Source organism: Gouania willdenowi, chromosome 19 (assembly GCF_900634775.1).
Source record: "Gouania willdenowi chromosome 19, fGouWil2.1, whole genome shotgun sequence".
NCBI classification, from domain to species: domain Eukaryota; kingdom Metazoa; phylum Chordata; class Actinopteri; order Blenniiformes; family Gobiesocidae; genus Gouania; species Gouania willdenowi.
Window position 1 is genome coordinate 17,355,157 of NC_041062.1, and position 17,101 is coordinate 17,372,257.

Genomic DNA, 17,101 nt, shown 5'->3' on the forward strand with positions numbered 1-17,101 from the left:
ATAGGAAACTTTTGTGAGAATTTAGGAGTCGAATGTCAGTGTCTGTCATCGCAAAGGAAAAAAAAAAAAAAAACAGATGTAAAAGTAATTTGCAAGCACATGGTTATGCAGTTGAGATGTTATATGATGGTTTTAAACACTACAATTTATACATTTGGAGTGGATATATTTTTTTTCCATTAATCTAATGTTCTATATAAATATATGGGGTTTTATTGTTTATTTTTAGTTAAAAAGAATCATCATACTAAATATTATACCAGCAACTCACAAAATATGAGAAAAATATACTTTATAATAAAAAGAACAGACAATTACCAACAACATACATGCACCAGGAGAGAAAAATACTTATTATTACCAGCAACACACAAAACGACAACAAAGACACACTAAATGAGAGAAAAACAGAAAAGATGACTACAAAATACACAAAAATAACAGAGAAACAAACAAAATGACATAAGAAACCAAAGACACACACACTGAGATAGAATCATTTAAATCATAAATTATTATTTAAATTCTACGAGAAAAACGGGAACTAAAGCACACTAAATAAAAGAAAAATATACTGAATAATAAAAATAACAGACAAACAACAACAAAATACACAAAAACCATACAAAATGAAGATAGAAATTAACTTGATTCGAACATGAACTGGAAATACAAAAAGTCAGTCTTGGTCCCACATAAGGAGGGGGAGATGACCATGGCATAGACCAGGGGTCTGTAACCTGCGGCTCTGGAGCCTCATGTGGCTCTTTGACTCTTTTGCAATGGCACTCTATAGTTATTAAAACATATTAAACTAATGAATTGTTATTTCTAACAGAGGGTATTAATAATAAATGACATTGACACCATATAAAATCACAATTTAACCATTTGTCAAACTAAAAACAAATCGTATTATGCATTAACTCAGCCACCTCCTGACTTCATCTCTTAAAACCTCTACAGTTTTAAAACCCTGGCAAGATAACTAAACCTACAATTATTATTATTTTTTTTTTTTGCGACGGAAGGACTTTAATCTAGGTGAGATGAGGCAAAATGGCTCCTTTGAGAGTAAAGGTTGCAGACCCCTGACTTAAACGATAAAAACTATAGAAATAAATCTATTCAGGAGGCAATAAATACTGTTTCATTCCAATCCATGTATCAGTCGTTCATTCGTTTTTCATTATGTAACAAAAACAAGAAAAACAAAAAAAAAACTCATTATTTGATATTTGTTTCCAAAACCAAAATGAAAAAACGGAAAACGCCAAAATACGTGACCCAACGCTAACGGCTATGCTAACGGCAGTTCGGCATGACAAGATCGCTGCTTCCAACTGTGCATCCGAAACGTGTCCTTTTCGCTTTAGCTGGTGTTGGGCACAGAACCTCCTCACGGACATTTCAGAGGATTTAGAGACTCCTAAGTGTTGCAGAGCTAAAGATATCACGGAATGTGTAACGCTTCACTTCCGGGTCACGTAGTTTGGCAAATCGGTAATGGAGAAAACTAATAAAGGTGTTTGTTTTCTGTTTGACAACAATTATCAAATAAAAGGGTTTTTTTTAATCGTTTTTCATGTTTTTGTTACATAATGAAAAACAAATGGACGAATGATACACGGATTCATTCCACTCATTTACAAATTGAGATTCTTTAAAATGTGTGTTATCACTCATTCATTCCATTATTATGATCTATAGAACGGGGGATAAACAGTCAGAGAAAGGGAGTTCTAGAGCCAAAACTGTTTGAGAACCACTGTTCTATATTATGATCATCATGACTAATAACCACTTCCTAATTGCCTCCATTGTAAAGTTTCTGCTCGCTAAGGGACTATGATGAATATACTGCTAATGCGTTACAAACTTTAGCTAGCAGTGGTTAGTGTCCATCACTGTGCAAAAGTAGGAAAAAGCCTTTGGATTAAATTCCTTATTTCCAAAGCGTTCCCCAATTAAAAATGTCAACAATCTGAAGAGGCTTGGCATGAAAACGTCCTTTTCAGCTCTGAAACTGAATAATGTGAGAGTCTGTGACAGACGTTCATCCTGTCCGTGGTGTAATCTGCCTTTACTAATGTCAGCTGGGATTGGCTCCAGAAGTCCTCTTTGACCCTGTTCAAGGGAGAAGAACGACTGTACCTTGCATTAGTTTATTAGTTTCAGTTGTAATCAAGGGAAAAGACCATTTATTTTATTGTATTGATTCGACAGTTGTTCATTCAAAGGGCAAGGTGCCTTTGAATGAACCTCGTCAACAGAAAATGTGTGTTGATGAGAATCAGAATTGTTGTCTGTACTTTCTATGGGGTATTGTGAATTATTTACTCAGCAATATACATGTAATGTCAAGTTTTAGAAGCTCTAATATAAGCATGGTAAACCTGTGAGACTCACAGGTGAATGTTTCGGTAATTTATAAAATGATTTTTTTACTTTCTCCTGCGGGCTGAATTGGATGCTCTAAAGCAGGGGTTCTCAAACTTTTCAACCTGCAACCCCCAAAATAAAGGTTCCAGACACCGGGGACCCCCACTGTAACTGAAGGTGGTTGAACACATACACGAACATTGAAGAACAGTCATGTAAAGACAGGGTCAGCTATAAGGGGAAATAAAGGGGAAATGGGAGTAATGTAGCAAAAATGCATTAAAAGAAGCAAAAATATGGCAAGATAAAGTGATGAAAATAAGTTAAAATATGGCAAGTTTGGAGTAGTTGCAGAAAAAAGGGTGAAAATATGCAAAAATGGGCTCAAATTGTTCAGAGAATAATCTTAGTTTCTGGCGACCCCCTCCCAGTGTCTCGCTCTCGCGACCCTAAATGGGGTGCTGACCCAAAGGTTGAGAACCTCTGCTCTGAAGATCCAGGCCTTGCGTTTGAGATGTGTGCTTTTCCGAGTTTAAAATTCCAATCTCCGAGTTCTGTGGCCAAAATTCAAAATATCTCAAACGAGGCTGAAGAGTGCGTTGAAATAAACAACGTAATATGGGATCATTTGTGTATATTTTTATGTTTTAAACAAAATACAAAAAAAGTGAAGAAGTGTGAATCCTTTCTGGTGGCACTATGTTTCAGAATTGAATCCTCTGGCTACATTTTGATCTTATTAAGCGCTTGTACACATCGGCGTTATGTTTTTAAATGTGGCCAAGTTTTTTGTATAAAATGAGGGATGAAAAACAAAAATCTAAAGATTATGTTGTTGGTACATAAAGTGCTGTTGTTTTCTTTCAATATTTTGACCAAAAAACTAACAATTATCGTTTAAGATACTATAACCAAATTTGGTGTGTGGCTTCAGGGTATCAACACCTTGATGGAGTTCGAAAATGAGAAGCACGTAATTATTTTTTCCAGAGTTATTGCCCTTTTTCCATTTTTTGGACTCTGTTCGAGTTATCTTCAAGGGGGACAGCTTTTCTCAGAAACGGTTTAAGATAGGATAACCAAATTTGATGTGTGGCTTCAGGGTATCAATATGATGGAGTTCGAAAATGAGAGTGCACAGTTGTTTTTTTTTTTGTTGGAGTTATTGCTCTTTTTCCATTTTTTGGACTCTGTTCGAGTCGGTATCTTCAAAGGGGACAGCTTTTCATAGAAACTGTTGAAGATAGTTAGTAATTTTATATTCTGATGTGATAATATTTTCTTATGTATACGTCTATGTTCTTAGATTTAGAACGTTTAGGAAAAGGTTGTGAGTTATAATGACAACCAATCTGGTGGGGTATGTTGATGACCATGTGTTCTTGTTTTCTTTACAAATATATAAAAACTGCCCTGGGATGTTTTCGACATTAATTATTTTTTTTTTTTTTTTTTTTTTGAACATTAAAAAAAAAGATCTGGTAAATTAAGGAGTCATCCTCTGTAGGTTTAAGCTTCTTTAAAGCCTTCTGCTCTTAGAAGTTATATCCCAGCGCGCCTGCAAACTTCTGAAACGTTTTCAGTCAACGCGCCATGCCGTGCTGCTGCTGCCAACGTTTTTGGAATAATAAAAGATTCCTGTCAAGTGCAAAATGAGCATAAAAAGGAATTTTTTCAATGACATAAATGACAAGACGACTGACAAAGTTGAAAGAAGAAAGAAATGCCAGGAAACAGGTCGAAAGCACTTTGCATATCGTTTGAATATGAGTTTAAAAAGCATGCTGAGGCAGCTACACGTTACCCCTTTAATCTGACATGTTGTTTTTATTACATTGACTTTTTTTCCCTGAACACGTTAGGAATGCCTTTGCAACAACATGATCACTATATTCTAATCATGCTGAATGATTGGATCAAATCTGTAGTATAATAGATTTCTTTTTCAGCTCAAAGCTCTAAACATGATTAGATGAATAAACTACTAGTATGGAACGACTAATTCCATCTTTTCCAACCTATGAGTTTAAAAATGTTCAGGTCAGGCTAACTACTGCACTATAAAAATGCACACACAAATACTACTGTATTTATTTCAATTTTTTTTAAATAATATCTTATTAAAAGTCTCAAGGGAGACTTCAATTTCTTGATATTTTGGGAAACAGCAGTGTTTGGTTATAGGAACTATTAACTGGAACCTAAAAATGTTGAAACTAAGGGATTTACATATAGGACAAGACCTCTTTTCCCCCCTTTTGCAGCTATAACTCTTTTCTTCTTAAAAGGCTTTATATAACATGTTGGAGTGTTTCTGTGGGAATGTGTGCAGTTTTTGTTTTGTAAAGCATTTATGAGGTCAGGCACCAATGTTGGACCAGAAGGCTTGGAAGGTCCGTAATCTCATGTCTTTATGCTCCTGGTTGTGGCAAAGTTATGTTGAGATGTTGAAAAAAAAAAAAAAATGGGACTTTCCTAAACTGTTCCCACTAAGTAGGAAGAATAGCAAAATGTCTTTGTATGCTGAAGCATAAATCCTGAAAAGCAGCTGTGGCCAAATAGTTTTGTTCATATCATGTCAAATCTGTGCTACATGTACAGATGGAACCCATGGTGTATTAAAAAGGCTCAGGGGTACATACAAGTATCCCAAAGAGCAAAACGTATGTTTAAAATGTTCATTGTCAAACTCATTTTACTTCAGGGGCCACAAATGGACCCACCCATCCTCTTCCGCTTTATCCGGGGCCGGGTCGCGGAGGCAGCAGTCTCAGCAGAGACGCCCAGACCTCCCGATCCACGCACAGCTCCTCCAGCTGTTCTGGGGGAACCCCGAGGCGACACCAGGCCAGCTCAGAGACACATGGACCAGTTTTGGAAAACATTAATTTGCTTTGGGTGGCACGTTCATGTAAAAATGATATATAAATGATAAAGTATGTCATTATATCAGTCCCTGCAGGATCTTCACTTACATTACCCTGATTTTGGGAATCTGGGGAACTTATGTGGAATAATTTGAAGAAAATTTGCCAGATTTTGGAAAAAAAAAAAAAAAAATTGAGCTCTGCTAATGGGTTTTATTTGCATTTTTGAATTTGGAGGCGCTGAGATATCTACAACTGAATTAGTTGGTAATTTACAAATATACATTTTTTTTTTTTTACGTTCTTGAGAGGGAATTTGATGGTCTAAAGGTCTGGCTTTGGCCCCCGGGCCTTCAGTTCCTATGTACAGTGCGTTGGGTCTTTAATCATCAAACATTAACATTTATTAAAAATAATTAATTATAGTAAAAGAAAGGGTTTTGAATGCAGCCTACGGAAAACTGACAAGAATAGCATAGTTTCTATTAGAGATCCACCGATATGGGATTTTCAAAGGCCGATGTAGATACCAATTTATTTTATTTTTTTATTAATTTCAGCCGATGGCTGATATCTAAAGCCGATACACTTTTTATTAAAGCACATTTATTATAAAAGACAATTGAAACACTCATATGATATAAATGTATATATTAGAAATTAAATGAAATACACCAATAGAACTCCTAACATTTATTGAACTTTAAATATACCCATACACAACCTAGTAAAACAATAATTTTTATCCCATTGAGGATATAATAGGTTCATGATATTTAATCAGGCACTATTATATTATAACCATATCCTATTATATCAGCTTTTTATTTGTAAGCCTATTGGCTTCTACATCTCCCATGCACATGCTATTATTATTCTAACTTTTTTTGTTGTTGTTGTATATTCATACATCAGAATGGATGTTTTTATATTTTAGTTTTTTTTTACTTTAATGGATATTCGAAAATGTTAAAAGAATAAATAAATAAAAATAATAATAATAATAATAATCGGTCAATAGCTGATAATGAAAAATGTCCAAATACCCAAATAACCTCTAGTTTTTATTGTCCATTACTGCCATGAGTCCTTAAAAGTGTCACTTTTTGACCTCCTAAGTGTGAATCATCCCACTTTACTTTCCACATCCAGGATTATCCTCTGAGTCAGTCCTGAGAGATAAACTATTGTCTATCTATCCAGGTTTACAACTAAATGAACAAACAAACCCATCCCACTGGACTCCCGGTACGCCACGGATCGTCACCAGCTGATGGCAACATTTAGTGACGTTCAAAAAACTAAACACTGACAGTATTTGAGTCACATTGTGGTGTGAAAACCTCCTAAAAGTTCATTCAATGTCTCCAAAGAGGAAATGTTCAAAACACCTGTCAAAATCTTTTCTCACAGACGTGTGCGTCGGGATGTCAGAGAGTTCTTTAAGCCCTGTTCGTGTGTGTTCACTTCCAGTCACTAGCCCTTCAGATCTCAGAGGGGGGGAGAACTGGTGCCAGCGTGTCCTCCAGTTCACCCACTGTGTATAAAGTTATGGTTGGAAGCATCCGTGTGGAATCAATGCACTGTGATGTCTTCATTACCCAGTAAAGCAACGAAATCCACACGTGAACCTGAGCACGGTGTCGCCTGCTGTGGCCTCACACCAACAACAGCCATCATCAAACTGATGTGAACAGTTTAACATTGTTTTTCCTCTTCTTTGTCCTCAAAAAACACTTTACAAGCCCTGAAATAATATTAAGGCATTATTAAGTCAAGTAAATTTTATTGATAGAGCATATTTAAAAACAACATACCAGTTAACACATTATTAAGCAGTTAATTATTGCTTAGTAATTCAAGTATTACTAAGCATTAATATATGTTATATATTATAATTAGCTATCCTTATATAACATAATTAACAGTTTAATATTGTTATAATAATCATTATAATGTATTAACATACCAGTTATAGCAGTTAATTAATGCTTAGTAATTCAAACATTACTAAGCATTAATAAGTATTACATTTAATGCAATTACCATACCTATTATTATATAACATTAATTAACAGTTTAATAATGTTATAATAATCATTCTAATGTATTTACTAACATACCAGTTGACGCATTATTAAGCAGTTAATTAACGCTTAGTGATTCAAACATTACTAAGCATGAATAAATGTTATATAATGTAATTAGCTATCCTTATATAACATTAATTAACAGTTTAATAATGTTATAATAATCATTATAATATATTAACTAACATTAACTAACATACCAGTTCATGCATTATTAAGCAGTTCATTAACGCTTAGTCATTCAAATATTACTAAGCAATAATGAAAGTTATATTTAATGTAATTACCTATCCTTATATAACATTAATGTTATTGTTGAAGGCAATTGCAGATCCAACTGTAACGTTTTAGCACTAATGAATGAATGAGACGTTAAGTTTAGTCTCAGTCTGAACCGTGCATTTAAGACTTCATGTCATGTCATGTCTAACAGGAATGTGTATCTCTCATTCCTCTCCAGGTTTCGGATCATTTGCAATAAGATCATCACCCACAAGATGTTTGATCACATCGTGCTGGTCATCATCTTCCTGAACTGCATCACTATTGCAATGGAGAGGCCTCGCATCGATCCCAGCAGTGCGGTGAGTTTTAACAAAGCACACCGTGGAACCAGATGGAAATCAGTGGACCCTGTGTAGCCACTGGGTATAAAACAGTAGTATAGTCATGGAGTAGTTACCCATTTGGCCTGATTAAACATTGATAAAACCATTGACGTGCCGTGAGCACTAGGGTTGGGTAGGCAGGGCGTTGCAAATCGAGAGCACCAATGTGGACACCAATGACACTTTCATATGTTTCTGCTGGCAAGTGTTCTATCTAACAAAATCAACATCGTACAACACCATTAAAGCTGCTTTCTGGAGTTTCTGAGAAACCTCTCCATGTCCCGCCCTAAACAGCCTCACTTCCTCCCACTCCCACTGCCTCTCCCAATCTTCCAGAAGCCACGCCTCTACTTTTCTGCACGCGCATCGCGGAACATAACAAGGTTGCATTGGGTCACAATGATATAGGTTTATGGGTCAGGTCAAAATCATATTTACCTGTTTGCTGTTGTGACACGCGGCCTTGTTTCTGTGCACAGTTCCACATTCACTTTGATTGACAGTCTCAGAAACAGGAAGTCGAAGCCTATTGGCTGGGAACACTCGACGATTGTTTCCATTTGTATAGGGGTCTATAGGACGAAGGAGGGACTTATATACATTAATGTATATAAATGACCACCGGCAGTAGACCATAGTAAAAGACTAGTTAGGTATTTTTTCACATTTCAAAAGAATCATACATGAACATAGATATCTCAGAAATTCCGGATATTAGCTTTAAAGAAACTTAAAAAATTATTCAATAGCAGCCGCCATACTCTCCTAATAAGATATATCTCGTGACACGGCAGCGCATCCGTTGTTTGTGTTGGAAACACAGAAACATGGAGAAAACAACAACAACTCAGAACAGCCTCAGTGAGGTGCATCCACAAAGCCAATCCTTCCTTTCGTACCATTCACTGTGGAAAATACCAACAATTTTCTGATCTTACCTTTGCTGAAAGTCTGGTAACTCAGGTGTTGGTCTCCCATCTTTTAAAAGCTGTCGTTTTTTCCTCAAAAAAGTTGCTCTATCGTCTATGTCATCCTTCCTGTGGTGTTATCCCGCAGCAGCCACGCTGTATCAATTCACTAATGCACTGTGAACGTACGAATAGCATTTAGCATAGCACAGTTACGTCTAAAGGCAGCTGCCTTTTTACGTAAATGGTTTTCATCTTGGGGAACTGACTGTACATATAACACATATTAACACAAACTATGGGAACAGAGGCAGAGCAGCAATGTCGTTTTGGGAGGGGGGTGGGGCCTCCTCCAGCCTTACAGCGGAGTGAGACTGTGCAGTGTCTCTGCCGTACCAGGAAATAGCGATGTTGAGTCATTTGGGCTATGAAACGCACAAAATGCGAAATGGAAATTGAAGAAAATTAATTATAATTGTATTATAATTAAAACAAATAATCCAAATATCAATTGGAGATATGGATATGCTGCAGAAGTGTGTCTTTGTGGCTAAAGAAAAAAAAGGATATGCTATAGTGGGTGGTCTAAGCATCCTATTTTACACAACCTTTATCCATTTATTTTCATCTGATTTGCATATAAACCCATAACATGTAGGCATAGCATGTTGGGAAGAAAACCTAAAGTACTCCCAGGAAGAAAGAAAAAAAGAAACCAAAATGTTCTTTGAGATAAACCTGATCATAGAGTTCTTCCTTTTGGCAATGCTCAGCTGGAAAATGTTGGATCCTGCAATGTTTGGATGATATTGTTACAAATACTATCAATTTACACAAATACTGTGGGAATGTAGCGAAATTTCATGAAATTTAAAAACAATGGCGGTATAAAATATAAGTAATTAATTTTTTTAAAGTTGCGGTAGCAGGTAGGCTGCAGTGTTTACAAGATGGACGACAACATGCATCCTCCATCGACTCAACAAGTCGGTTGTTTGTAGTGATGCACTAAAAAAAAAACAACCAGGCTGAAACTGCAAACAAACAAACAAGCGCGCACTTGTCCGGATACGGGTTAATGTCTCCACTGAGCGGCTATATTTCAACACATCTGAGCACTAAAGCCCCTCCTAAGCAGAGGATGAGACGGATCATGGAGTGAAAACAGGGAAAAGTTTACTCTCATCTGCTACATAACAGTTAGAGCCCACACCATTGACACGATGATTGGGAAATGAAAAGCTTTGTGTTCCAAACACGAGCAATGTTTGAATCTCACACGGGCCAAAACATTGGTGCAGAACAAATGCTTTTGTTTTAGCCCTTTTAGCCATTGTCCAACAGCTGTAACTAGCTGCTCCGGTAACCCGCATTCTGATCGCTGGTGAACTTAAGTTTCGCGTCAGACATCGGTCAATCACTTTAAAGATGAAGTTTGTTTTTGTTTCCGGTCCCAGGCGTGGCAACCACAATAACAAAAAGATTAAATCTGTAAAATAAAGGCAGAGTCTCAGAGGAAGAAACACACGAGCAGTCATATCCTTCTCCACGTTGTGTCTCTTATTTCCTTTAGAACACATTTACAGTTGAACTTCTTTTCAAACACATTTACAATTTACATTTTGTCGATAAATCCAGCTCAAATATATTCAAAACATGTATATACATTCATTAGCTTAGTTTACTCAGTAAGACAACATTATTAAATAATGAAGCAACACATTCTCTCATTTTGACTTTTAAAGTCAAAGTGTTTTTCATCAACAAAGATCTGTTACACATTCGTTACACTTCATTTGGAATTTTTTGTATCATGAGCCCTATATTGTATTTCATATCGTGTCGTGAGTTGACTGTTTTGTTAAACCCCTAAACTACTGTATTAAATATAGTGCTGGGCGATCAATATTTATATTTATTTATTTATTCATATTTATTATCAATATTTGCTCTATAAATGGTGATATACGGTATAAATCTTGATATTTTTAACTCAATAAAGTCTTACCAGAAAGACAATTTGGGGTTAAATTTGCTGATTAAAAACACCACGCAGGCACATTTATGAACAAAAAGCTGTACGATATGTGTCACTTTGGGCTTTTCCTCCTCTCAGGGACAGCACGTGTGAGTGAGTTCAGTAGTGTGGCTTGTTTGGGGCAAGGTCTGGGTTAGGATGCGCTCAGTAATCCATTTAACTGTGATATTCATGATGTTCTGAAAAGTAGTGAAGGCGGGGACTCCTTAATTAAGTATTGAAATCCAAAATAAGCTATAAATTGCAATTGTATTGTAATTTTCTGTATCACCAAAATTGTAAAGTCAATATATCTTGAATTTTGATATATTGCCCATGCTTAATTATGTATGGAATAAGGATGAAAAAAGCATCAAAGAGCCTGAATTAAATACTTTTAAAGGAGTTAAATTGTGTGAAAACGTTGGTCAGTTGAGTGTTCTTTGTATCGGCTTCTGCTCGAGTCTCTGTCAACCCAAAAGAATGTGAAGTGAAGCACATAAAAGGGGATTAGGTGCTGCACAGAGTTATGGTGAATAACTCTATAAAGTGAATGACTTGTTTAGTTTGGCTCTCTACAGAGGAGTGAAGGGACTGGAGAAGCACACCTATTTGACAGTGTGCCAGTGGTTTTGGTGATGTGTGCTGCCCCCCGCCCCCACCCACCCCCATCCCCTGTATCTGCTGCACTGCATCATCCGAGACATCCCCTCCTCAGCTTAATGCGGCATCCCTTTGAATAGTGAAGGGCTGGCAGGACACCTCGCAGCAACAACAACAGCACACACATCTGTCTCTGTATCCGTTACCGCTTCAGGCTGCACAGCTACGCTACACAAACACAATAATTACCACTGTTTAAGGTTTGCTTTGACTTTTTCCTGATCTCAGAGAGAGAGAGAGAGAGAGAGAGAGCTCTTCTAACGGATGCAGTTTGGTCTCGTTTGAACCCTCGCTGCTTGTTTTGTGACCTAAAAACAGGGAAGAAATGGCACGGTCATTTGTGATTCCAGTGTTTGTTTTACCTGCTTGTTTAATTGGGAATTTCCCATAAAATACCTACACACGAATTCACACACTTACACTTGAGGACATTTTGTATTTATTCAGTCATTCATTCTCAGACACACTTATTCCTGTTCAGTTCGCGGGGGTCTGCCAGTGCCAATCTCCGGCTTTCATTGGGCGCTGGGCGGGGGTACACCCTGGACAGGGCGCCAGTCCATCGCAGTATTTTGCATTTAACGCATTCAATTTCCTTTTGTATGTTTATGTCCAGAAAGAAAAAATACGGTCATCCCCCTTGACCCCCAAAAATAAAAGTGAGGGCTATGTATAATGATATTATTTATTATATATTTTTGAGACTATTGGACTGTATTTTGTTTTTTTTTTTCCGTTAGGTGTACCAAAAACGTGCATTTGTCCATCTAGTAGGATTTACGGAAAGATAGAATATGAAGGACGGAAGTCGGCTCCTGATTAGGAGCTGATTAGCAACAGGTGAGTGGTTCTATAGACCCCTTAATGGCCCCCGTCACGAGTGACGTAGCTGGTGGCAAAAACAGGAAACGCCGCTGGCTAAAGCATAGATATATACTGTATAACACTAGATGACGCAAGCGGGATTCGCCAGCGTAGCTCAACGGCGGCCATCTTACCTCAGACAACTGACGTTCTGACATTCTGACGTGCTCTACGGTCACTGTTGGAAGGTGAGTGAAATACCCGTAACTCGATGAAATATTAACGGATTTACAAACCTTATTATACGTAGGTATGACATAGGATGCTTGTACATGTTGAAATTGCCTCTTGCTGTAGGAAATTGGTTGAAAATTGAGCAAGTTATGGTTAATTAAATAGTACATGCACCATTGACATCGATGTAATGAGAGAGGACAGTTGTCTGAGGTAAGATGGCCGCCACGTTGCTATCGTGGTTTACCTCCAGGCTAAGCCCCGCCCAACAAAATACGTTGCAATGTTTACAAACAATCAAAGGGTCTATACATGTCTTTACAATGAGAGGGGAGGGGCTACAGACAATTATTTAACAATTTATTTATTTATTAGCTTTATTTTGTAGCTTTCTCCTAAATGATTTCATATAATTTAGACTTTTTTTATTAGAAATTCATGATTTTTTTTTTTCATTAGATCATTTACTAATATTTATTGTCATATAATGATTTATTTAACTAGTTTATTAAAAGATAAATGATGATTATGTTAAATTGAAACTTTAAATATTTATGAACATTTTAGTGTTTCGAACAAAGCAAAAACTAGCGCAGGCTTGATGTGTATGTGTCCGATTAAAATATATAGCTATGTTTTGAAGGAATCATATTTAATTTGGGTAATGCACTGATGAAGCATTAAGAGTTCAGTACCTCCAATCAGGATATGAACAACTGCTCTAGGTGTTTCAGAAAAGGCTCGATCGATTGGTATAAAATGGAGAACAAAAGTCAGCAACAGTAGGTATGAGAAAAACTGACCCATTTACAGTATTATCAACCAATGGGCTACGTACATTTCAACCCTAAACAAAGAATATTCTACAATTGAATGAAATAACCTCAATAAATCCAATCAAATAATGTTTATTGTATGAACGATTTTAGATGCAGGCCGACATAATCCGATACACATTTTGTTTTTCTGCAAGTATTGATGTAGGTGTTTCAGTGCTTTATTAGGTGACAGAAACTTATGGTTATTTGTCGAAAAAAGGATAAAAATGGCCTTTTTTTATTTCAAAATACTACCAAAAATTACAACATTACATTCACTTTGGACAAATGTATCTGGAAAAAAACATTTAAGTGTTTTACATACACTTTTATATGGAGGTGGACACCCTCTAACAACCCCCAGTCTTCTATCAAGACTTTGGAGTGTTTCTGTGGGAATTAGTTTCATAGAGCATTCATGAGGTCAGGCACTGATTTTGGACGATAAGGCCAGACCGACGATCACCACTCCAGCTCATCACAAACTTGCCCACTGGCATTAAGGTCAGGACTCTGTGTATTCTAGTCTACACTAATGAAAGCATATCCATTAATGGACCCATGACCAGCTTTAGTAAGAAATGACTCTCCAACAAATGGAAAAGGAAGCAGTATACACAAATACTGTATGACTTGTTAAACTGCATTAGTAGAAGTAGTCCCAGGGTAAAACATAATCACACTTGAGTGCGGAATGTTAAGCTGAAGAATATAGCTTATGGTCCTGGAAATGATTTCAGACGTTTTCCAATTGGCTCGTAGTTCAAAGCTGTTTTGGTTCAGTGCAGGAGGTTGCCTGGATACGGCCTATCTGGAAGTGCAGTGGAAATGGTGGACGGTCATTATTCCACCTATTATGATTTATTGTCTCTAATTGGGCCAGACGACATTAAATCATCGTTCTAAAGCCTGGGGTTGAATTATACCAACATAAACAGTCGGAAATACATTCAAATTGAGTGTTTGCCCTTGATAAGAAAGTGCCACTAAAGACAAGACTCGGTAAAACATTACATACAAAAATATAGAGTTTATTGCGCTTTATGTCAGGAATAATTTGATAATAACAAGTATTATGCTGGAGGACTGGTTAAGGTCAGAACAGTGTTACATAAAACCACATGGGCTCATCAGGCTGCTCTGTTTGAGGTTTCCGGGTTGGTGGTCAGGGAAAGCGATGCTAAGTGATCAACTGGGAGGAAAAATGTTGTTTTTATTACATTAACAGCATAACTGAGGATGAAGCTGAGGCAGCGGGGAAAGTAATTTAACAGGAAGGTGTTTTTTCCTGATATAAAAATAGATAGAAGGAAATTAGGTATTACACACAAATGGAGAATTGGCATTAAATCATGTAGTGACAAGTGGGAACCACATGCACTGAAGTAAAATTTATTTAAACATGCTTTTCACACATTCAACTGCAATGTTAGAGATAGAAGCAGCAACATATGGTCGAGGGCAGCGGTGTCGCTCCTGTTAGTTTAAAGTAAAAGATGAAAACTATAAAATTACATAAATGTACTTTTTTTGATGCACTAAAATGTCCAATGTTGTATGTTCTGAGCAGTTAGAAATTCATCAGTGTGCTCCTATACTGGACAAAATGGACTGAAAGGCTAAATATATTCTCTGCTTTGTCGCTCTTTGGCCTCTGTCAAGGTATTTCATTTCCACTAATTACATTATTGTTAGAATGCGTTCTCAACGACGGATCCTAGAGTGGTTAAAACTCTCTCGGATTTGTTTGCTCGGATAGTCCGCCTCGTTTGGGCGGTGTGAACATGCAAACGAAGTCTAGAGCGGATCAAACAGGAGAATTCTATTTTTTTTATATATATATATATATATATATATATATATATATATATATTTTTTTTTTTTCTACTTTGTCTGCACATGCTGTCAAAGGTCAACACTATGAGAAGTACAATCTTTTTAAGACAGCAATTCATGTTTCGTTATTGCTAATACAGTTTTTATTTTATTTTATTGCATAATTGTGACCATCACCAGCCCTCCCTAAGGAAGGGTAAGAATCACTTTATTAAAGGGATAAAAATATGGATTTGTTTATTTATTTTTATTGTTTAACTAATTTTGAATGACTCCTAAAGTAAATATAACTCAGGCCAAATATGAAGCTTCAATTCAGTGTGTGCATTTAAAGGTGTGAATCCTTCAGTTCTGCAGAGGTACTCGTGACCAGGGGTGAACTGGCCATCTGGCATACCGGGCATTGTTTTGGTGGGCCATCGACCCAAAGTGGGCTGGTTCGGTCCGGTGTTTTTTTTTTTTTTTTGTTGAGTGGAGGCAGACATGTTAAAAGGTGGCCATAACTGGTCCAAAAGTGTCAAAAACCTGGCAAGAAAAGAGTGAAAAGTGACTAAAATGGGCCAAAAGCAGTCAAGAGTGGCCAAGAAATTGACAAATAAAGAGGAACCAGGTGGTATGTAAGGGTAATTTAAATGGGCAACATGTGGCACACAATAGTGAGAAAGGACAAAATACGGCAAACAATAATGAAAAAGGGCAAAATGAACACAAAGAATCAAAATGTAGGGAAAAAGGAAACAAGTGGTATTTATTGGGCAAAAGGTAGCTTATTGGGATGAAAAGTGGCCAAAAAAATTCAAGAAGTGTCAAAAAGAACTTGCAAAAATGGACAAAAAAGAGGTAGAAAAATGATATTTATTGGCAAACGGCAGCTAAAGTCTGAAAAAACCTTTGAAAAGGGGCAAAAAAGGGACAAAGAAAGTTGCAAAATGGCCAAAGGAAATAGTTCCCCCTTTTTAAGATTTTCTGGGAGAATAATAATTCAAATTAAGACAAAAAGAGCCACATGTTGACCAAATAGTAGCTTCTATGTGGTGTGATTACGTAGTGAACTGGTCTGGACACAAGTTGCCAGGACTGAATTTTGGTCCCAGTCCACCCCTGGTCTCAACATTTAGGTTTTCAGAGCAGGGCAACAAACAAGCAGGACTGACACTCTTTGGGAACAGGAATGTACTAAATAGTATTGATTTTGTTCACTTTGAGGTTGGAACAGTTTTCATTGGGCCTGGAATGTATAAACCGCTGCAGGACGGCCATGTCTGTTTAGGTTTTGCGCGTCTGTCTAATTTAGTGTTTTGTATTTATTTTTGTATTTATTTTTTGTGAGCATGTCGCAGGCCGTGGGAAAAGCAACCACCTACACTCACACACATTCACTCAAACGTCCAGCGGCAGGACAGGGTCACGTCTCCTCAGGCGGAGGAGGAGGAGATTAAATAAGCAGTCAGTGGAGCATTTTTTGTCTTCTTAACTTGATAATTTTCTCTTATTGGTACTTGTTTAGCTCTTATCCCTAACTACAGTATGTGAGGCACATGTAGCTGCACGCTCACTTTGAATAAGTTCAGTCGCGTCAAATCATTCATGTTTCTCTTTCTATCAGATGTACTTGTTATTGTTTTGCAGCCTTTATGACAAAAAATGTATTTCAAGCCAAAACTACAAATTAGAAGCAGTGTTTGAATATTTCATGCGGTGCTAATAAAGAGCAAACCTCATTATTTCCCCCCCAGTTGACAATGGTAAAAGCAATAGGGCTGTTTGTACAAAATGTACCAGTAGCTTCTGGTGGAAACACAATCCTTATACATTATTCAGACCTGCACCAAATCGATTTAGGTGCCAACAACAAACTGTGAAGGAAATTA

At 36.9% G+C, this 17,101-nt stretch overlaps 1 protein-coding gene across 14 annotated transcripts in view; it reads left to right on the plus strand.

Annotated features, from left to right (window-relative positions):
* Positions 1 to 17,101, plus strand: part of cacna1g (calcium channel, voltage-dependent, T type, alpha 1G subunit) — a 329,241-nt gene that overhangs the window by 234,650 nt on the left and 77,490 nt on the right. For all 14 annotated transcript variants that reach the window (XM_028475732.1, XM_028475730.1, XM_028475738.1 and 11 more), the window contains one exon: positions 7,800 to 7,923. In XM_028475732.1, the coding sequence (XP_028331533.1) occupies positions 7,800 to 7,923 (124 nt within the window). The remainder of the gene's footprint in view (positions 1 to 7,799; positions 7,924 to 17,101) is intronic.